The sequence below is a fragment of the Melospiza melodia genome, chromosome 1 (assembly GCF_035770615.1).
Source record: "Melospiza melodia melodia isolate bMelMel2 chromosome 1, bMelMel2.pri, whole genome shotgun sequence".
Lineage (NCBI taxonomy): Eukaryota > Metazoa > Chordata > Aves > Passeriformes > Passerellidae > Melospiza > Melospiza melodia.
Window position 1 is genome coordinate 172948792 of NC_086194.1, and position 22215 is coordinate 172971006.

Genomic DNA, 22215 nt, shown 5'->3' on the forward strand with positions numbered 1-22215 from the left:
CTGAAAAAGGGGGAAAAATTCCTCTGAAAAAGGGGGAAAAATCCTCTGAAAAAGGAGGAAAAATTCCTCTGAAAAAGGGAAAAATTCCTCTGAAAAAGGGGAAAAAATTCCTCTGAAAAAGGAGGAAAAATTTCTCTGAAAAAGGGGAAAATTCCTCTGAAAAAGGGGGAAAAATTCCTCTGAAAAAGAGGCGAAAAATTCCTCTGAAAAAGGAAAAAATTCCTCAAATAAAGGGGAAAAAATACTGTGAAAAAGGAGGAAAAATTCCTCTGAAAAAGGGAAAAATTACCCTGAAAAGGGGGAAAAAAATCCTCTGAAAAAGGGGAAAAATTCCTCTGAAAAGGGGAAAAAATTCCTCTGAAAAAGGGAAAATTTCCTCTGAAAAATGGGAAAAAATTCCTCTGAAAAAGGGGGAAAATTCCTCTGAAAAAGGGGGGAAAATCCTGTGGAAAAAGGGGGAAAAATTCCTCTGAAAAAGGAGGAAAAATTCCTCTGAAAAAGGGAAAAATTCCTCCAAAAAAGGGGAAAAAATTCCTGTGGAAAAGGGAAAAACTCCTCTGAAAAGGGGGAAAAATTCCTCTGAAAAAGGAGGAAAAATTCCTCTGAAAAGGGGGTAAAAATTCCTCTGAAAAAGGGGGGAAAATTCCTCCAAAAAAGAGGTGAAAAATTCCTCTGAAAAGGGGGGAAAAATTCCTCTGAAAAAGGGGGAAAAATTCCTCTGAAAAAGGGGGAAAAATTCCTCTGAAAAAGGGGAAAAATTCATCTGAAAAAGGGATAAATTCGTCCAAAAATAGGGAAAAAATTCCTGTGAAAAAGGGAAAAATTCCTGTGAAAAAGGGGAAAATTCCTCTGAAAAAGGGGAAAAAATGCTGTGAAAAAGGAGGAAAAATTCCTCTGAAAAAGGGGAAAATTCCACTGAAAAAGGGGAAAAAATTCCTCTGAAAAAGGGGGGAAAAATTCCTCTGAAAAGGGGGGAAAAATTCCTCTGAAAAAGGGGGAAAAATTCCTCTGAAAAAGGGGAAAATTCCTGTGAAAAAGGGGGGAAAATTCCTCTGAAAAAGAGGCGAAAAATTCCTCTGAAAAAGGAAAAAATTCCTCAAATAAAGGGGAAAAAATACTGTGAAAAAGGAGGAAAAATTCCTCTGAAAAAGGGAAAAATTACCCTGAAAAGGGGGAAAAAATTCCTCTGAAAAAGGGGAAAATTCCTCTGAAAAAGGGGAAAAAATTCCTCTGTAAAAGAGGAAAAAAATCCTCTGAAAAAGTGGGAAAATTCCTCCAAAAAGGGGGGAAAATTCCTCTGAAAAGGGGAAAAAATTCCTCTGAAAAAAGGGAAAAATTCCTCCAAAAAAGGGGGGAAAATTTATCTGAAAAAGGAGGAAAAATTCCTCAAAAAAGGGGGGAAAATTCATCTGAAAAAGGAGGAAAAATTCCTCAAAAAAGGGGAAAAAATTCCTGTGAAAAGGGGGAAAGTGGGGTTTTCGCACTTCTGAAATCGTTTTTGATTGTTTTTAAGGTTTCTTCGGGAATTTTTTCCTCTGAGGGCGGGATTTGTTGGAACTTCCCGGAGAATTTTAGGATGTCCCACCTCTGGAAGGGTCCGAGGGCGAGTTGGGAAAGGATCGGAGCAGCCTGGGATGGTGGAAGGTGCTCCTGCCCCGTGATGGAGATGATCCTGAAGGTCCCTTCCCACCCCAACCATTCCGTGGTTTCTGGGGCTCAATCTCATCCCGGATCTCCGGGATTTTTGGATTCCCGGTGGAATCAGGGCATTGGCAGCAGGGATGGGGATTTTGGGATTCGTGGAGCGTCGCGGTTTTGGAGCCTTGATCCAACGCTGGGGAACATCAGATGATTCCCTCTTGGATTCCACCCCCCGATTCTCCAGCGGCGTCACCTCACGGGAATCCCCGTTTCCCTTGGGTTCCCTCGCTCGGGGAAGTCGGAATTCCACGAATTACGGTTTCTTCGGGAATTTTTTTCCCACCCAAACCGTTCCATGGTTTCTGGGGCTCAATCCCATCCCCAATCTCCGGGATTTTTGGATTCCCGGCGGAATCAGGGCATTGGCAGCCGAGATGGGGATTTTGGGATTCGTGGAGCGTCGCGATTTTGGAGCCTTGATCCAACGCTGGGGAACATCAGATGATTCCCTCTTGGATTCCACCCCCCGATTCTCCAGCGGGGTCACCTCACGGAAATCCTCGTTTTCCTTGGGTTCCCTCGCTCGGGGAAGTCGGAATTCCACGAATTCCATTCGTAGCCACCCCCAGATCCGTTGGAACACCGACATTTCAAACTATCCAGGGATTTACTTTTTCGGGAAGGAGCCGCAATTCCAAGCCGGCAGAGAAATCCGGGAGCTTCATCCCTATGCAAAAAAAATTCCTCCTCCTCCTTCTCCTGCTCCGTTTGGCTCCCGAAAGTGCTGAGGAAGAGCTTGGCCAGCCGGGAGCTTCCCCGGGGCGCATTCCAAGTTGTGGTGCATCCCAGGACGTGTTATCCCGGTTTATCGGGGTCCGGGAATTCCTCCGGGGCCGTCGTTTGGGGTGCAAATCATTCCCGAGTTGCAAATCCCGGGGTTGTATCTCCGGGAAAATCAAAGGGGGGAGTTGAGTTCCGACGCTGTGGGATCGGCCGGGCCGTGTTATCCCGGCATTCCGCCTCTTCCAGAGCAGCCGGACGAGCAGGAATGTCCCAGGTTTGGATCTCTGATGGTGTGGGGATAAATTAAAAAATCCTCAGGGTCCTTCCGCTCCTTTTTCCCTGATAAATTCCCTGGGGACAATGAAATATCCTGTGGTTTTCCAGTCGTGGCGGTCAGCGGCAAAGGGAATGGTTGGGAATGGTTGGGAATGGTGCAGGGGGGAACAAAAGGTCTTGAGGTGCCTTCAAACCCCGCCATGGAGCAGGAAAAAGGATCCTCAAAATCCTTGGAATGTTGGTGGAAAAGGGAAAGGACCCGCTCCTGTCAAGGTTGGGAATGTGAAACTTAAAATGGAGAGGCTGGGAAGGAATTTGGTGATGGTTGGTGAGGGCCTGGATTGGAATTCCCAGAAAAGCTGTGGGTGGAAGTGTCCAAATCCAGGTTGGGGGAAGGTGTCACCACTCACATCCAGGTGAGCTTTGACGTCCCTTCCCACCCAAACCATTCCACAGCTCCATGAAACGCGACGGTTCAATATTCTTAAATTGGGAATCGTCATTCCCAGGCTTGTCCCTTCCCACCCAAACCATTCCACGGCTCCATGAAACGCGACATTCCAATGGTGCCAAATTGGGAATCGTCATTCCCAGGCTTCTCCCATCGGGAAGGAATTCTTCCCCGTGAGACCCTGGAATGGAATTCCCAGAAAAGCTGTGGGTGGAAGTGTCCAAATCCAGGTTGGGGGAAGGTGTCACCCCTCACATCCAGGTGAGCTTTGAGGTCCCTTCCCACCCAAACCATTCCATGGCTCCATGAAACGCGACGGTTCCATGGTTTTAAATTGGGAATCGTGGATGATAAATAAAATAACGGGGATAATTAATAAAGGGTGCGATAATGACCGTTAATTAATTAATCAATCATAAATAAACCACCGGGCAGCGTTTGGGACGGATGAGCTTGAAAAGCTCCTTTCACCCCAACCCACTTAATAATTCCGGTATTAATTTAAATTTTTATGGAGTTTTGCAGGAGGTTTTAATTAACATCAAATTAAGAAATTTTAAATTAAATTTTAAAAAGGAGATGAGAAACAAGATGGGAAATAAGATGGGAAATGAGACGGGAATTGTGCTCTCCTGGGAATTTTGCACTGATGGGAGGATTTGGGTTCTTGGACACATTGGGAAATCTTGGATATTTTGGGTTGTGATTCCCAAGGGATCTCCTGGGAGTGGGAAATTTGGGGAGCGGAGTCCCCCAAGCGCCGCGGAGCCGCTTCCAAGATCTCCAAAACCTCGCTGGGAATGGGGAATTCCAATTGCTCCTCAAAAAAATCATGGAATGCTTTAGGTCTGAAAGGAACTTCAGGATCATCCCATTCCCTTCCCTGCCCCTCGATATCCCGGGATTCCCAAATCTTCCCTGGGCTGGGCTTGGCCACCTTGGCTGGTTCTTTGGCCAATCCCAATTCCCCGGACACGGCTTCCATCTCCGCGCCGGATCCGAGTTTTGCGGAATTCCACAAATTTGGGACCGACTCCCCTCCCACTGCTTTCAGTCTCTGTCCTGCAGGGAGAAGCTCAGTTATGGAATTTCCTCTCATTCCCAGGAGGATCTGAGCGCGTTTTCCTCCTTTAGGGGGGGTTTGATCCCAGCTGGAATCCCACTCCCTGAAAATCTTTTTGTCCATCCCGAGGATTTTGAATCCCCTTGGAAAAACGAGCTGGACCAGCTGAGGGCTCCGAGCCAGGCTCACACCCGGCTCCTCCCTCCAGGGATTTTTTTTTTTTTTCCCTTGGAAATTGGGCGTTTCTGAGGAGCCTCCAGGGGTTCATTCCCGGGAATGGGATCCATGTGATCCGTCCTTGTCCCACTCTGTGTCAGGTTCCTTCCTCAACGAGCCTCACTTCGCTTTTTTATTCCTCCCCGGACGTTCCTTAAAAGCCTTGGAAAAGCAGGCGAGGACAAATCCCAAAGAACTTCATTCAATTCCTTTTTTTTTTTTAATTAAAAACCCACACAAAAGGGGAATTTGAATGAAAATACAAAAATGCGGATCCTGGGAATGTCTCAGGTGCCCTCTGGATTATCCAGAGGTGACGAGTGCAGTGTTTGGGGCAATCTGAAAAATCGGAATTCTCTGGTTTTTTTTGGGATTACGACGTCTCTTAATCCTCTTTGGAATTTTCTAAGCTCCCGTTTGCTGCTGGATGATCCCAAAAATCCCTTTTGTTGCGTTTGTGAGCGAGGTGGGGGCTCAGGGCAATTCCGGGAAAACGCGGATTGGGGGGGAAAGGATGGAGAGCAGCCCTGGAGAGACGGGATTTGGGAATGTTGGTGGGCGAGAAGCTCCACAGGACTCATCCGTGTGCTCTGGTCCTGGAAATGCCCAATGTCCCGGGCTCGTCCCACAGCGTGGGCAGCAGGAAAAGAGGGAATTCTGACCTGAGATCCCACCGGGAATTCTGCACCAGGATCCAACAGCAGGAGGACCTGGGATTGCTGGAGCAGATCCAGAGGAGGCCCTGGGGTGGCTCCAAGGGCTGGAGAGAGGATGGGAGAGCTGGGAATGCCCAGCCTGGAGAAGGGACGGATCCAGGGGGACCTCAGAGACTGAAGGGGCTCCAGGAGAGCTGGAGAGGGATTTGGGATGAGGGATGGAGGGACAGGATGCAGGGAATGGGTTCCCACTGCCAGAGGGCAGGGATGGATGGGATATTGGGAAGGAATTCTTCTCTGTGAGGGTGGCGACGTGCTGGAGTGGAATTCCCAGAGAATCTGGGGCTGCCCCTGGATCCCTGGAAGTTTCAAAGGCCAGGTTGGACAGGGTTTGGAGCACCCTGGGAGGGGGAAAGGTGTCCCCTTGCCCATGGGACCATCCCGTCCCATCCCGTCCCATGATCCCATCCCATGATTCCATCCCATCCCATGATCCCATCCCATGATCCCATCCCATGATCCCATCCCATGATCCCATCCCATCCCATGATCCCATCCCATCCCATCCCATCCCATCCCATTAGATCCCATGATTCCATCCCAGATTCCATCCCATCCCATCCTATCCCAAATTCCATCCCATCCCATCCCATGATCCCATCCCATGATTCCATCCCATCCTATCCCAAATTCCATCCCACCCCATCCCAGTTTCCATCCCAGTTTCCATCCCATGATCCCATCCCATGATTCCATCCCATCCTATCCCAAATTCCATCCCACCCCATCCCAGTTTCCATCCCAGTTTCCATCCCATGATCCCATCCCGTCCCATTCCATCCCATCCCATCCCACCCCATCCCATCCCATCCCATGATCCCATCCCAGTTTCCATCCCAGTTTCCATCCCAGTTTCCATCCCATGATCCCATCCCACCCCATCCCAGTTTCCATCCCAGTTTCCATCCCATCCCATCCCAGTTTCCATCCCATGATCCCATCCCACCCCATCCCAGTTCCCATCCCATGATTCCATCCCATCCCAGTTTCCATCCCAGTTTCCATCCCAGTTTCCATCCCATGATCCCATCCCACCCCATCCCAGTTCCCATCCCATGATTCCATCCCATCCCAGTTTCCATCCCATGATCCCATCCCAGTTTCCATCCCAGTTTCCATCCCATGATCCCATCCCAGTTTCCATCCCAGTTTCCATCCCAGTTTCCATCCCAGTTTCCATCCCAGTTTCCATCCCATGATCCCATCCCACCCCATCCCAGTTCCCATCCCATGATCCCATCCCAGTTTCCATCCCATGATCCCATCCCAGTTTCCATCCCAGTTTCCATCCCAGTTTCCATCCCAGCCCATCCCAGTTTCCATCCCAGTTTCCATCCCAGTTTCCATCCCATGATCCCATCCCAGTTTCCATCCCAGTTTCCATCCCAGTTTCCATCCCAGCCCATCCCAGTTTCCATCCCAGTTTCCATCCCAGTTTCCATCCCATGATCCCATCCCAGTTTCCATCCCAGTTTCCATCCCAGTTTCCATCCCAGCCCATCCCAGTTTCCATCCCAGTTTCCATCCCATGATCCCATCCCATGATCCCATCCCAGTTTCCATCCCATCCCATCCCAGTTCCCATCCCATGATCCCATCCCAGTTTCCATCCCAGTTTCCATCCCATGATTCCCAGCCCATCCCAGTTTCCATCCCACCCCATCCCAGTTTCCATCCCAGTTTCCATCCCATGATCCCATCCCAGTTTCCATCCCAGTTTCCATCCCAGTTTCCATCCCAGTTTCCATCCCATGATCCCATCCCAGTTTCCATCCCAGTTTCCATCCCAGTTTCCATCCCACCCCATCCCAGTTTCCATCCCATGATCCCATCCCAGTTTCCATCCCAGTTTCCATCCCACCCCATCCCAGTTTCCATCCCAGTTTCCATCCCATGATCCCAGTTTCCATCCCAGTTTCCATCCCAGTTTCCATCCCAGTTTCCATCCCAGTTTCCATCCCATGATCCCATCCCAGTTTCCATCCCAGTTTCCATCCCAGTTTCCATCCCATGATCCCATCCCACCCCATCCCAGTTTCCATCCCAGTTTCCATCCCAGTTTCCATCCCAGTTTCCATCCCATGATCCCATCCCACCCCATCCCCGTTTCCATCCCCGTTTCCATCCCTTCCCGCGGATCCCAGGCGCGGCTGGGCCTGTCCAGCCCTCACCATCCCCATCTCCGTCCCTGTTCCCGTCGGGTTTCGGTGCTGACGGTGCCACCCGTGGTTGTTGTTGTCACCCGGCCCAGCTCTGCGGTTTTGGGATGGCGCCGGAGCCCACGGAGCCGACGCCTTTTCCCGGTGTCCAAACCGGGACAGGGCAGGAAGGAGCTCCGGGATCTGCTCCAGCTGGACCCGGGGAGGTCGAATCCAGAATTTTTTGGAGTTTTTGCGGGGAATGCTGCCGGGTTCGGTGGTGTGGCTGGTGCAGGAGAAGTTCATCTCCAGGCTGGTGATTCCAGCCCTTCCCATTCCCCCATGGAATGTGGTTTGATCCCTGGCTCTGGACCTTCAAGGGTTCGGCGTGGACGCCACAATCCCAGGTGGAAGTTGTGGTGCTCCAAACCCGAGCGTGTGTTTTGCAGCCTTGTTGGGTTTCCCTGGGAGCTGAAAATCGGGGATTGGCCGGAAAACCTTTGGAAAATTCTGTGTTTTGTGTAAATAATTCTGTGGGGGTGGAAGAAGGAGTTGTGAGGTCTTCATCCCGCGCTCACTGTGAGCATCAAGTCATGGAACTATTGGATGGTTTGGGTTGGAAGGGATCTTGGTTGGATTTCCCTTCTTTCCATGTTTTTTTCCAGGCTGGAATGGGTGGGATTTATCAAGCCTTGGAGACTTTATAGGGTGAAAAGAGAAGTTCTGAAATTGCTCTTCTCCACCCCGTGAGCATCAAGTCATGGAACTATTGGATGGTTTGGGTTGGAAGGGATCTTGGTTGGATTTTCCCTTCTTTCCATGTTTTTTTTCCAGGCTGGAATGGGTGGGAATCATCGAGTCTTGGACATGGGAGACTTTTTAGGAGTGGAAGGACGAGTTGTCAAATTGCTCTTCTTCCACGAGCGCCGAGTCACGGAACCGTTGGATGGTTGGGAGGGACCTTGGTTCGTGCTTCTCCTCTCTCCCTGTCCTTTCCCAGGCTGGAATAATGGGTGGGAATCATCGAGTCTTGGACACAGGAGACTCGATGGGGGTGGAAGGAAGAGTTGAGCCGTTTCTCTTCTCCATTTCGCACTTTGCCAAATCACGGAATCATCAGACCTTGGGTGACGTTCCGAGGTCTCTTGGTTGACATTTCCACTCTCTCCTTGTCCTTTCCCAGGCTGGAACGGGTGGGATTTATCAAGTCTTGGACATAGGAGACTCGATGGGGGTGCAAGGAAGAGTTGAGCCATTTCTCTTCTCCGTTTCGCACTTTGCCAAATCATGGAATCATCAGACCTTGGGTGACGTTCCGAGGTCTCTTGGTTGACGTTTCCCTTCTCTCCCTGTCCTTTCCCAGGCTGGAATAATGGGTGGGAATCATCGAGTCTTGGACATGGAATATTTGATGGGGGTGCAAGGAAGAGTTGAGCATTTGCCCTTCTCCATCCCGTGTTTGCGTCAAATCACGGAATCATCGGAGAGTCGGGTCTGGGAGAGACCTTGGCTGATGCTTCCCACCTCTCCCTGTCCTTTCCCAGGCTGGAATAATGGGTGGGATTTATCGAGTCTTGGACACAGGAGACTCGATGGGGGTGCAAGGAACATTTGAGCGGTCGCTCTTCTCCATCCCGTGACGTCGTCAAACCACAAAATCATGGGGTGGCTTGGGTGACCTTCCAAGGTCTCTTGGTTGACGTTCCCCATCTCTCCCTGTCCTTTCCCAGGCTGGAATAATGGGTCGGATTTATCGAGTCTTGGACACAGGAGACTCGATGGGGGTGGAAGGAAGAGTTGAGCAGTCGCTCTTCTCCATCCCGCGCTGGCGTCAAATCACGGAATCATCAAACCTTGAGTGACCTTCCAAGGTCTCTTGGTTGACATTTCCACTCTCTCCTTGTCCTTTCCCAGGCTGGAATGGGTGGGATTTATCGAGTCTTGGACACAGGAGACTCAGTGGGGGTGGAAGGAAGAGTTGAGCCGTTTCTCTTCTCCATTTCGCACTTTGCCAAATCATGGAATCATCAGACCTTGGGTGACCTTCCGAGGTCTCTTGGTTGACGTTTCCACTCTCTCCCTGTCCTTTCCCAGGCTGGAATAATGGGTGGGATTTATCGAATCTTGGACATAGGAGACTCGATGGGGGTGCAAGGAAGAGTTGAGCCGTTTCTCTTCTCCGTTTCGCACTTTGCCAAATCACGGAATCATCAGACCTTGGGTGACCTTCCGAGGTCTCTTGGTTGACGTTCCCCTTCTCTCCCTGTCCTTTCCCAGGCTGGAATAATGGGTGGGAATCATCGAGTCTTGGACATGGAATATTTGATGGGGGTGCAAGGAAGAGTTGAGCAGTTGCCCTTCTCCATCCCGTGTTTGCGTCAAATCACAGAATCATCGGAGAGTCGGGACTGGGAGAGACCTTGGTTTATGTTTCCCATCTCTCCCTGTCCTTTCCCAGGCTGGAACGGGTGGGATTTATCGAGTCTTGGACACAGGAGACTCGATGGGGTGGAAGGAAGAGTTGAGCAGTCGCTCTTCTCCATCCCGCGCTGGCGTCAAATCACGGAATCATCAAACCTTGAGTGACCTTCCAAGGTCTCTTGATTGATATTTCCACTCTCTCCTTGTCCTTTCCTAGGCTGGAATGGGTGGGATTTATCGAGTCTTGGACACAGGAGACTCAATGGGGGTGGAAGGAAGAGTTGAGCCGTCGCTCTTCTCCATCCCGCGCTGGCGTCAAATCACGGAATCATCAGACCTTGGGTGACGTTCCGAGGTCTCTTGGTTGACGTTCCCCTTCTCTCCTTGTCCTTTCCCAGGCTGGAATGGGTGGGATTTATCGAGTCTTGCACGCAGGAGACTCAGTGGGGGTGCAAGGAAGAGTTGAGCCGTTTCTCTTCTCCGTTTCGCACTCTGCCAAATCATGGAATCATCAGACCTTGGGTGACCTTCCGAGGTCTCTTGGTTGACGTTTCCCTTCTCTCCCTGTCCTTTCCCAGGCTGGAATAATGGGTGGGAATCATCGAGTCTTGGACATGGAATATTTGATGGGGGTGCAAGGAAGAGTTGAGCAGTTGTCCTTCTCCATCCCGTGTTTGCGTCAAATCACAGAATCATCGGAGAGTCGGGACTGGGAGAGACCTTGGTTGACGTTCCCCATCTCTCCCTGTCCTTTCCCAGGCTGGAATAATGGGTGGGATTTATCGAGTCTTGGACACAGGAGACTCGATGGGGGTGCAAGGAACATTTGAGCGGTCGCTCTTCTCCATCCCGTGATGTTGTCAAACCACAAAATCGTGGGGTGGCTTGGGTGACCTTCCAAGATCTCTTGGTTGACGTTCCCCATCTCTCCCTGTCCTTTCCCAGGCTGGAACGGGTGGGATTTATCGAATCTTGGACACAGGAGACTCAGTGGGGGTGCAAGGAAGAGTTGAGCGGTCGCTCTTCTCCATCCCGCGCTGGCGTCAAATCACGGAATCATCAAACCTTGAGTGACCTTCCAAGGTCTCTTGGTTGACATTTCCACTCTCTCCTTGTCCTTTCCCAGGCTGGAATAATGGGTGGGATTTATCAAGTCTTGGACATAGGAGACTCGATGGGGGTGCAAGGAAGATCTGAGCAGTCGCTCTTCTCCATCCCGTGACGTCGTCAAACCACAAAATCATGGGGTGGCTTGGGTGATCTTCCAAGGTCTCTTGGTTGATGTTTCCCATCTCTCCCTGTCCTTTCCCAGGCTGGAATGGGTGGGATTTATCGAATCTTGGACACAGGAGACTCAATGGGGGTGCAAGAAAGAGTTGAGCAATTGTTCTTCTCCATCCCGTGACGTTGTCAAACCACAAAATCATGGCGTGGCTTGGGTGACCTTCCGAGGTCTCTTGGTTGACTTGGTTCCCCTTCTCTCCCTGTCCTTTCCCAGGCTGGAACGGGTGGGATTTATCGAGTCTCGGACACAGGAGACTCGATGGGGGTGGAAGGAAGAGTTGAGCAGTTGTTCTTCTCCATCCCGCGCTGGCGTCAAATCACGGAATCATCAAACCTTGAGTGACCTTCCAAGATCTCTTGGTTGACATTTCCACTCTCTCCCTGTCCTTTCCCAGGCTGGAATGGGTGGGATTTATCGAGTCTTGGACACAGGAGACTCAATGGGTTTGGAAGGAAGAGTTGAGCCGTTTCTCTTCTCCGTTTCGCACTCTGCCACATCATGGAATCATCAGACCTTGAGTGACCTTCCGAGGTCTCTTGGTTGACGTTTCCCTTCTCTCCCTGTCCTTTCCCAGGCTGGAATGGGTGGGAATCATCGAGTCTTGGACATGGAATATTTGATGGGGGTGCAAGGAAGAGTTGAGCATTTGCCCTTCTCCATCTCGTGCTCGCGTCAAATCACGGAATCATCGGAGAGTCGGGACTGGGAGAGACCTTGGTTGACGTTCCCCATCTCTCCCTGTCCTTTCCCAGGCTGGAATGGGTGGGATTTATCGAGTCTTGGACACAGGAGACTCGATGGGGGTGCAAGGAACATTTGAGCGGTCGCTCTTCTCCATCCCGCAATGTTGTCAAACCACAAAATCGTGGGGTGGCTTGGGTGACCTTCCAAGGTCTCTTGGTTGACGTTCCCCATCTCTCCCTGTCCTTTCCCAGGCTGGAACGGGTGGGATTTATCGAGTCTTGGACGCAGGAGACTCGATGGGGGTGGAAGGAAGAGTTGAGCCGTCGCTCTTCTCCATCCCGCGCTGGCGTCAAATCACGGAATCATCAAACCTTGAGTGACCTTCCAAGGTCTCTTGGTTGACATTTCCACTCTCTCCCTGTCCTTTCCCAGGCTGGAATAATGGGTGGGATTTATCGAGTCTTGGACACAGGAGACTCAGTGGGGGTGCAAGGAAGAGTTGAGCCGTCGCTCTTCTCCATCCCGTGACGTCGTCAAACCACAAAATCATGGGGTGGCTTGGGTGACCTTCCAAGGTCTCTTGGTTGATGTTTCCCATCTCTCCCTGTCCTTTCCCAGGCTGGAATGGGTGGGATTTATCGAATCTTGGACACAGGAGACTCAATGGGGGTGCAAGAAAGAGTTGAGCCGTTTCTCTTCTCCATTTCGCACTTTGCCAAATCATGGAATCATCAGACCTTGAGTGACCTTCCGAGGTCTCTTGGTTGATGTTTCCCATCTCTCCTTGTCCTTTTTCCCAGGCTGGAATGGGTGGGAATCATCGGTCTTGGACATGGAATATTTGATGGGGGTGCAAGGAAGATTTGAGCAGTTGTTCTTCTCCATCCCATGACGTTGTCAAACCACAAAATCATGGGGTGGCTTGGGTGACCTTCCAAGGTCTCTTGGTTGACGTTCCCCTTCTCTCCTTGTCCTTTTTCCCAGGCTGGAATAATGGGTGGGAATCATCGAGTCTTGGACGCAGGAGACTCGATGGGGTGGAAGGAAGAGTTGAGCCGTTTCTCTTCTCCGTTTCGCACTTTGCCAAATCATGGAATCATCAGACCTTGGGTGACCTTCCGAGGTCTCTTGGTTGACATTTCCACTCTCTCCCTGTCCCTTCCCAGGCTGGAATGGGTGGAAATCATCGAGCCCCGCACCCGGGAGCGCATGTACGCCAACCTGATCACGGGCGAGTGCGTGTGGGACCCGCCGGCCGGCGTGCGCATCAAGCGCACCAATGAGAACCAGTGGTGGGAGCTCTTCGACCCCAACACCTCGCGCTTCTACTACTACAATGCCACCACGCAGAGGACGGTGTGGCACCGGCCCCAGAACTGCGACATCATCCCGCTGGCCAAGCTGCAGACGCTGAAGCAGAACACGGAGTCGCCGCGGGCGTCGACGGAGAACAGCCCCGGGCGGAGCAGCAATGTCAGCCGCGAGGGGAGCACCAGCTCGTCCCTGGAGCAGGAGCTGGAGGGCAGCGAGAAGGGGCAGGAGCAGCGCCCCGGCCGCCAGCCCGGCCACTACTCGGTGGTGAAGGAGGAAACGGAAAGGTAAAGGTGGGAGGAAGTCGGGAATTCGCGGTGGCGGTGGTGGTGGTCTCCAGGAGGAACGATGAGTTGTGGTCGGTTCCTCATGCTCGACCTCTGGTGGGTCTCGGTTGAGTTGGATCCTCCACAAAACCAAGGAGGAAAAACATCAGGAAAAGGCGTTTCTCCACCTCAGGGATATTTTAGATGTTCCCTAAAGAAATAATTTCTCATCCTCTGAAATTCGTTTTTAAGGTTGGAAATTTGAGTTTAGAGCCCCGAGCAGGAGAAAATCGGGAATTTCCAGTGCTGGTGGTCTCCAAGAGCAAAGTCCTGCAGGTTTGGGTAGAGATGGTTTGTGGTTGGTTCCTCATGTTCCACCTCTGGTGGGTCTCCATTGAGTTGGATCCTCCACAAAACCAAGGAGGAAAAACATCAGGAAAAGGCGTTTCTCCACCTTAAGGATATTTTAGATGTTCCCTAAAGAAATAATTTCTCATCCTCTGAAATTCATTTTTAGGATTGGAAATTTGGGTGTAGAGCCCGAGCGGGAGAAAATTGGGAATTCCCAGTGCTGGTGGTCTCCAAGAGCAAAGTCCAGCAGGTCTTGGGCAAAGATGGTTTGTGGTTGGTTCCTCATGCTCGACCTCTGGTGGGTCTCCACTGAGTTGGATCCTCCTCACAACAAGGAGGAAAAACATCAGGAAAAGGTGTTTCTCCACCTCAGGGATATTTTACATTTACAAGATTCCCTGAAGGAATAATTTGTCATCTTCTGAAATTCGTTTTTAGGGTTGGAAATTTGGGTTTAGAGCCCGGGTGGGAGAAAATTGGGAATTTCCAGTGGTGGTGTCCAAGAGCAAAATCCTGCAGGTCTTGGGTGTTTTGTGGATCGTTCTTCGTGCTCGACCTCTGGTGGGTCTCCACTGAGTTGGATCCTCCAAAAAACCAAGGAGGAAAAACATCAGGAAAAGGCGTTTCTCCACCTTAAGGATATTTTAGATGTTCCCTAAAGAAATAATTTCTCATCCTCTGAAATTCGTTTTTGGGATTGGAAATTTGGGTTTAGAGCCCGGGTGGGAGAAAATCGGGAATTTCCAGTGCTGGTGGTCTCCAAGAGCGAAATCCTGCAGGTTTGGGTAGAGATGTTTTGTGGTTGGTTCCTCATGCTCGACCTCTGGTGGGTCTCCATTGAGTTGGATCCTCCAAAAAACCAAGGAGGAAAAACATCAGGAAAAGGCATTTCTCCACCTTAAGGATATTTTAGATGTTCCCCAAAGAAATAATTTCTCATCCTCTGAAATTCATTTTTGGGATTGGAAATTTGGGGTTAGAGCCCGGGCGGGAGAAAATTGGGAATTTCTAGTGCTGGTGGTCTCCAGGAGCAAAGTCCTGCAGGTTTGGGTAGAGATGTTTTGTGGTTGGTTCCTCATGCTCGACCTCTGGTGGGTCTCCACTGAGTTGGATCCTCCTCACAACAAGGAGGAAAAACATCAGGAAAAGGCGTTTCTCCACCTCAGGGATATTTTAGATTTACAAGATTCCCCGAAGGAATAATTTCTCCTCCTCTTGAAATTCGCTTTTAGGACTGGCAATTCTAATTTTGTGGGTTTTCAGTGATTTCCCTGGATAAGGAAAATCCACGGGATTTTTCACGGGATGATTCACGGCACATCCGCGGCCGCTCCCGCCGCTCTGGGGAGCTCCTGGCCGGGACAATTTCCCTCGGGAAGGAGAAGGGAGCCGGTGCTCCCTCGTTCCCAACGGAGACGTTCGTGTGGCTCCTCCATTTTTTTATGGATTGAAAGCCGCGAATCACGGAATGGTGGAACGGTTTGGGTTGGAAAGGAGCTTTGAAATCCATCTTTTTCCATCTCCCGCACCTCCCACCATCCCAACCCGACTTGGGACCATTCCAGACACCCAACCCGACCTGGGACAATTCCAGGCACCCAACCCAACCTGGGACAATTCCAGGCACCCAACCCAAATCCCACCATCCCAACCTGGGACCGTTCCAGGCACCCAACCCAACCTGGGACCATTCCAGGCACGGAGCAGCCGCAGCTTTCCGGGTCGTTAATTAATGCAATTATCCTCCCTTAATTGATGCTTTTTGACCGCGTTAAGGAGCCGGCCGGGTTGAGGAGACCAATGCGGGACGGAATTCCCGTTCCCGGGAACGGCGGCTGGGTGGGAACGGGAATTCCCGGCCGGGCCAGCGCTTTCGTGTGGGACATCGGGGAGGAGGTGCCGCCTTCCCGAGGTCCTGATGGGATCTCCGAGCCTGGGAACGGGGGGATCCTCCCGGAGCAGGGGGATTTTGGGGGTGGAGATGGGTTTGAGGTCGTTCGGTGCCGGCGGAAATGCGGAATCGTGGAATTGCAGAATTTATGGAATGGTTTGGGATGGGAGAGGACTGGAAGATCGTGGAATTGCAGCCTTTTCCATGGGCAGGGACACCTTCCACCATCCCAGGTTGCTCCAAGCCCCGTCCCACCCAACCTGGAAAATTCCATGGATGGAGAATCCACAGATCCTAAAATTCATCCTTTAATCCAAGGAATCTGTTAGCCAGGAAAAATCCATGAGGATTTGCCTTGAGATTTGTCCGATTTTATCCGTCGGGATTTCCGGGATGCGACCGCAGCCCCGTTCCTGTGGAAGTCCTCGGTGCCCACTTTGGGAATTTGTTCGGGTTGAGTTTTCCCGATTGTCCCGGTTGTTTTGTTCCAGGTTGGGTGGGAATGTCTGGCCTGGGGACACGAACCAGGCCAAGGTGGAGATTCCAGGGAAAACCTCGAACGTGGAATGGTTTGGGCGGGAAGGATCCCAAAATCCATCCATTTCCATCCATTTCCATGGGCAGGGCCACCTTCCACCATCCCAGGTTGCTCCAAGCCCCATCCCACCCAACCTGGGAAATTCCATGGATGGAGCATCCACAGATCCTAAAATTCATCCTTTCATCCAAGGAATCTGTTAGCCAGGAAAAATCCATGAGGATTTGCCTTAAGGTTTGTCCGATTTTATCCGTCGGGATTTCCGGGATGCGACCGCAGCCCCGTTCCTGTGGAAGTCCTCGGTGCCCACGTTGGGAATTTGTTCGGGTTGAGTTTTCCAGATTGTCCCGGTTGTTTTGTTCCAGGTTGGGTGGGAACGTCTGGCCTGGGGACACAAACCAGGCCAAGGTGGAGATTCCAGGGAAAACCTCAAACGTGGAATGGTTTGGGCGGGAAGGATCCCAAAATCCATCCATTTCCATGGACTGGGCCACCTTCCACCATCCCAGGTTGCTCCAAGCCCCATCCCACCCAACCTGGGAAATTCCATGGATGGAGCATCCACCGATCCTAAAATTTAATCCAAGCAATCTGTTAGCCAGGAAAAATCCATAAGGATTTGCCTTAAGGTTTGTCCGATTTTATCCATCGGGATTTCTGAGATGCGACCGCAGCCCCGTTCCTGTGGAAGTCCTCGGTGCCCACTTTGGGAATTTGTTCGGGTTGGGTTTTCCCGATTGTCCCGGTTGTTCCAGGTTGGGTGGGAACGTCTGGCTTGGGGTGGAGATTCCAGGGAAAACCTCGAACGTGGAATGGTTTGGGTGGGAAGGATCCTGAAATCCATCCATTTCCATGGGCAGGGCCACCTTCCACCATCCCAGGTTGCTCCAAGCCCCGTCCCACCCAACCTGGGAAATTCCACGGATGGAGCATCCACAGATCCTAAAATTTAATCCAAGGAATCTGTTAGCCAGGAAAAATCCATGAGGATTTGCCTCAAGATTTGTCCGATTTTATCCGTCGGGATTTCCGGGATGCGACCGCAGCCCCGTTCCTGTGGAAGTCCTCGGTGCCCACTTTGGGAATTTGTTCGGGTTGAGTTTTCCCGATTGTCCCGGTTGTTCCAGGTTGGGTGGGAACGTCTGGCTTGGGGACACAAACCAGGCCAAGGTGGAGATTCCAGGGAAAACCTCGAACGTGGAATGGTTTGGGCGGGAAGGATCCTGAAATCCATCCATTTCCATGGGCAGGGCCACCTTCCACCATCCCAGGTTGCTCCAAGCCCCATGCCACCCAACCTGGAAAATTCCATGGATGGAGCATCCACAGATCCTAAAATTCATCCTTTAATCCAAGGAATCTGTTAGCCAGGAAAAATCCATAAGGAATTGCCTTGAGATTTGTCCGATTTTATCCGTCGAGATTTCTGGGATGCGACCGCAGCCCCGTTCCTGTGGAAGTCCTCGGTGCCCACTTTGGGAATTTGTTCGGGTTGAGTTTTCCCGATTGTCCCGGTTGTTTTGTTCCAGGTTGGGTGGGAATGTCTGGCCTGGGGACACGAACCAGGCCAAGGTGGAGATTCCAGGGAAAACCTCGAACGTGGAATGGTTTGGGCGGGAAGGATCCCAAAATCCATCCATTTCCATCCATTTCCATGGGCAGGGCCACCTTCCACCATCCCAGGTTGCTCCAAGCCCCATCCCACCCAACCTGGGAAATTCCATGGATGGAGCATCCACAGATCCTAAAATTCATCCTTTCATCCAAGGAATCTGTTAGCCAGGAAAAATCCATGAGGATTTGCCTTAAGGTTTGTCCGATTTTATCCGTCGGGATTTCCGGGATGCGACCGCAGCCCCGTTCCTGTGGAAGTCCTCGGTGCCCACGTTGGGAATTTGTTCGGGTTGAGTTTTCCAGATTGTCCCGGTTGTTTTGTTCCAGGTTGGGTGGGAACGTCTGGCCTGGGGACACAAACCAGGCCAAGGTGGAGATTCCAGGGAAAACCTCAAACGTGGAATGGTTTGGGCGGGAAGGATCCCAAAATCCATCCATTTCCATGGACTGGGCCACCTTCCACCATCCCAGGTTGCTCCAAGCCCCATCCCACCCAACCTGGGAAATTCCATGGATGGAGCATCCACCGATCCTAAAATTTAATCCAAGCAATCTGTTAGCCAGGAAAAATCCATAAGGATTTGCCTTAAGGTTTGTCCGATTTTATCCATCGGGATTTCTGAGATGCGACCGCAGCCCCGTTCCTGTGGAAGTCCTCGGTGCCCACTTTGGGAATTTGTTCGGGTTGGGTTTTCCCGATTGTCCCGGTTGTTCCAGGTTGGGTGGGAACGTCTGGCTTGGGGTGGAGATTCCAGGGAAAACCTCGAACGTGGAATGGTTTGGGTGGGAAGGATCCTGAAATCCATCCATTTCCATGGGCAGGGCCACCTTCCACCATCCCAGGTTGCTCCAAGCCCCGTCCCACCCAACCTGGGAAATTCCACGGATGGAGCATCCACAGATCCTAAAATTTAATCCAAGGAATCTGTTAGCCAGGAAAAATCCATGAGGATTTGCCTCAAGATTTGTCCGATTTTATCCGTCGGGATTTCCGGGATGCGACCGCAGCCCCGTTCCTGTGGAAGTCCTCGGTGCCCACTTTGGGAATTTGTTCGGGTTGAGTTTTCCCGATTGTCCCGGTTGTTCCAGGTTGGGTGGGAACGTCTGGCTTGGGGTGGAGATTCCAGGGAAAACCTCGAACGTGGAATGGTTTGGGTGGGAAGGATCCCGAAATCCATCCATTTCCGTGGGCAGGGCCACCTTCCACCATCCCAGGTTGCTCCAAGTCCCGTCCCACCCAACCTGGAGAATTCCATGGATGGAGCATCCACAGATCCTAAAATTTAATCCAAGGAATCCGTTAGCCAGGAAAAATCCATGAGGATTTGCCTTGAGATTTGTCCGATTTTATCCGTCGGGATTTCTGAGATGCGACCGCAGCCCCGTTCCTGTGGAAGTCCTCGGTGCCCACGTTGGGAATTTGTTCGGGTTGAGTTTTCCCGATTGTCCCGGTTCTTCCAGGTTGGGTGGGAACGTCTGGCCTGGGGACACGAACCAGGCCAAGGTGGAGATTCCAGGGAAAACCTCAAACGTGGAATGGTTTGGGTGGGAAGGATCCCAAAATCCATCCATTTCCATGGGCAGGGCCACCTTCCACCATCCCAGGTTGCTCCAAGCCCCATCCCACCCAACCTGGGAAATTCCACGGATGGAGCATCCACCGATCCTAAAATTTAATCCAAGGAATCTGTTAGCCAGGAAAAATCCATGAGGATTTGCCTCGAGATTTGTCCGATTTTATCCGTTGGGATTTCCGGGATGCGACCGCAGCCCCGTTCCTGTGGAAGTCCTCGGTGCCCACGTTGGGAATTTGTTCGGGTTGAGTTTTCCCGATTGTCCCGGTTGTTTTGTTCCAGGTTGGGTGGGAACGTCTGGCCTGGGGACACGAACCAGGCCAAGGTGGAGATTCCAGGGAAAACCTCAAACGTGGAATGGTTTGGGTGGGAAGGATCCCGAAATCCATCCATTTCCATGGGCAGGGACACCTTCCACCATCCCAGGTTGCTCCAAGTCCCGTCCCACACAACCTGGAGAATTCCATGGATGGAGCATCCACAGATCCTAAAATTCATCCTTTAATCCAAGGAATCTGTTAGCCAGGAAAAATCCATAAGGAATTGCCTCGAGATTTGTCCGATTTTATCCGTCGGGATTTCCGGGATGCGACCGCAGCCCCGTTCCTGTGGAAGTCCTCGGTGCCCACGTTGGGAATTTGTTCGGGTTGAGTTTTCCCGATTGTCCCGGTTCTTCCAGGTTGGGTGGGAACGTCTGGCTTGGGGACACGAACCAGGCCAAGGTGGAGATTCCAGGGAAAACCTCAAACGTGGAATGGTTTGGGTGGGAAGGATCCCGAAATCCATCCAATTCCATGGGCAGGGCCACCTTCCACCATCCCAGGTTGCTCCAACCTGGCCTTGGACACTTCCAGGGGTGGGATCCATCTGGATTCTGCCATGGATCTGAGGATCCATCTAAGTTCTGACATGGATTTGGGGATCCATCTGGATTCCATCATGGAACTGAGGATCCATCTGGATTCTGCCATGGATTTGGGGATCCATCTAAGTTCTGACATGGATTTGGGAATCCATCTGGATTCCATCATGGATTTGGGGATCCATCTAAGTTCTGACATTGATTTGGGGATCCGTCTAAATTCTAACATGGATTTGGGGATCCATCTAAATTCCAGCATGGATTTGGGGATCTTTCTAAATTCCAACATGGATTTGGGATCCATCTAAATTCCGTCATGGAATTGGGGATCCATCTGGATTCTGACATGGATTTGGGGATCCATCTAAGTTCTGACATTGATTTGGGGATCTTTCTAAATTCCAACATGGATTTGGGATCCATCTAAATTCCGCCATGGAATTGGGGATCCATCTGGATTCTGACATGGATTTGGGGATCCATCTGGATTCCATCATGGATGTGGGGCCCATCTAAGTTCTGCCATGGATGTGGGGATCCATCTGGATTCCTCCATGGATTTGGGATCCATCTGGATTCTGCCATGCATTTGGGAATCCATCTAAATTCTGACATGGATTTGGGATCCATCTAAATTCCAACATGGATTTGGGAATCCATCTGGATTCCTCCATGGATTTGAGGATCCATCTAAGTCACACCATGGATTTGGGATCCATCTGGATTCTGCCGTGCATTTGGGAATCCATCTGGATTCTGACATGGATTTGGGGATCCTTCTGGATTCCATCATGGATTTGAGGGTCCATCTAAGTTCTGACATGGATTTGGGGATCCATCTAAATTCCTCCATGGATTTGGGATCCATCTGGATGCCGCCATGGAATTGGGGATCCATCTGGATTCTGATATGGAACTGGGGATCCATCTGGATTCCATCATGAAATTGGGGATCCATCTGGATTCCATCATGGATGTGGGGTCCATCTGGATTTCTCCATGGATGTGGGGATCCATCTGGATTCTGATATGGAATTGGGGATCCATCTGGGTTCCACCATAGATTTGGAGATGCATCTGGATTCTGCCATGGAATTGGGAATCCATCTAAATTCTGACATGGATTTGGGAATCCATCTGGATTCCTCCAAGGATTTGGGGATCCATCTAAATTCTGACATGGATTTGGGGATCTGTCTAAATTCCAACATGGATTTGGGGATCCATCAGGATTCCATCATGGATTTGGGAATCCATCTGGATTCCATCATGGAATTGGGGATCCATCTGGATTCTGACATGGATTTGGGATCCATCTGGATTCCATCGTGGGATTGGGGATCCATCTGGATTCCATCATGGATGTGGGGCCCATCTAAATTCCTCCATGGATTTGGGATCCATCTGGATTCTGCCATGGAATTGGGGATCCGTCTAAATTCCAACGTGGATTTGAGGATCCATCTAAGTTCCACCATGGATTTGGGATCCATCTGGATTCTGCCGTGCATTTGGGAATCCATCTAAATTCTGACATGGATTTGGGGATCCTTCTGGATTCCATCATGGATTTGAGGGTCCATCTGGATTCCTCCATGAAACTGAGGATCCATCAGGATTCCATCATGGATTTGGGAATCCATCTGGATTCCACTATAGATTTGGGATCCATCTAAATTCTGACATGGAATTGGGATCCATCTGGATTCTATCATGGATTTGAGGATCCATCTAGATTCTGTCACGGATTTGAGGATCCATCAGGATTCCATCATGGATTTGGGGATCCATCTGGATTCTGTCATGGATTTGGGGTCCATCTAAGTTCTGACATGGATTAGGGGATCCATTTGGATTACTCCATAGACTTGAGGATCCATCTGGATTTCTCCATGGATTTGAGGATCCATCTGGATTCTGTCATGGAATTGGGAATCCATCTGGATTCCACATGGATTTGGGGATCCATCTGAATTCCAGCATGGATTTGGGGATCCATCTAAATTCCAGCATGGATTTGGGGATCCATCTAAATTCCAGCATGGATTTGGGGATCCATCTAAATTCCAACATGGATTTGGGATCCATCTAAATTCCGCCATGGAATTGGGGATCCATCTGGATTCTGACATGG

General features: G+C 50.8%; 1 protein-coding gene across 1 annotated transcript in view; it reads left to right on the top strand.

Moving 5' to 3' along the window:
• The window catches only part of ARHGAP39 (Rho GTPase activating protein 39), a 259573-nt gene that overhangs the window by 105709 nt on the left and 131649 nt on the right, over window positions 1-22215 (top strand). Inside the window, exon 2 of the mRNA XM_063175373.1 lies at window positions 12841-13272. Coding sequence (XP_063031443.1) covers window positions 12841-13272 — 432 coding nt within the window. The remainder of the gene's footprint in view (window positions 1-12840; window positions 13273-22215) is intronic.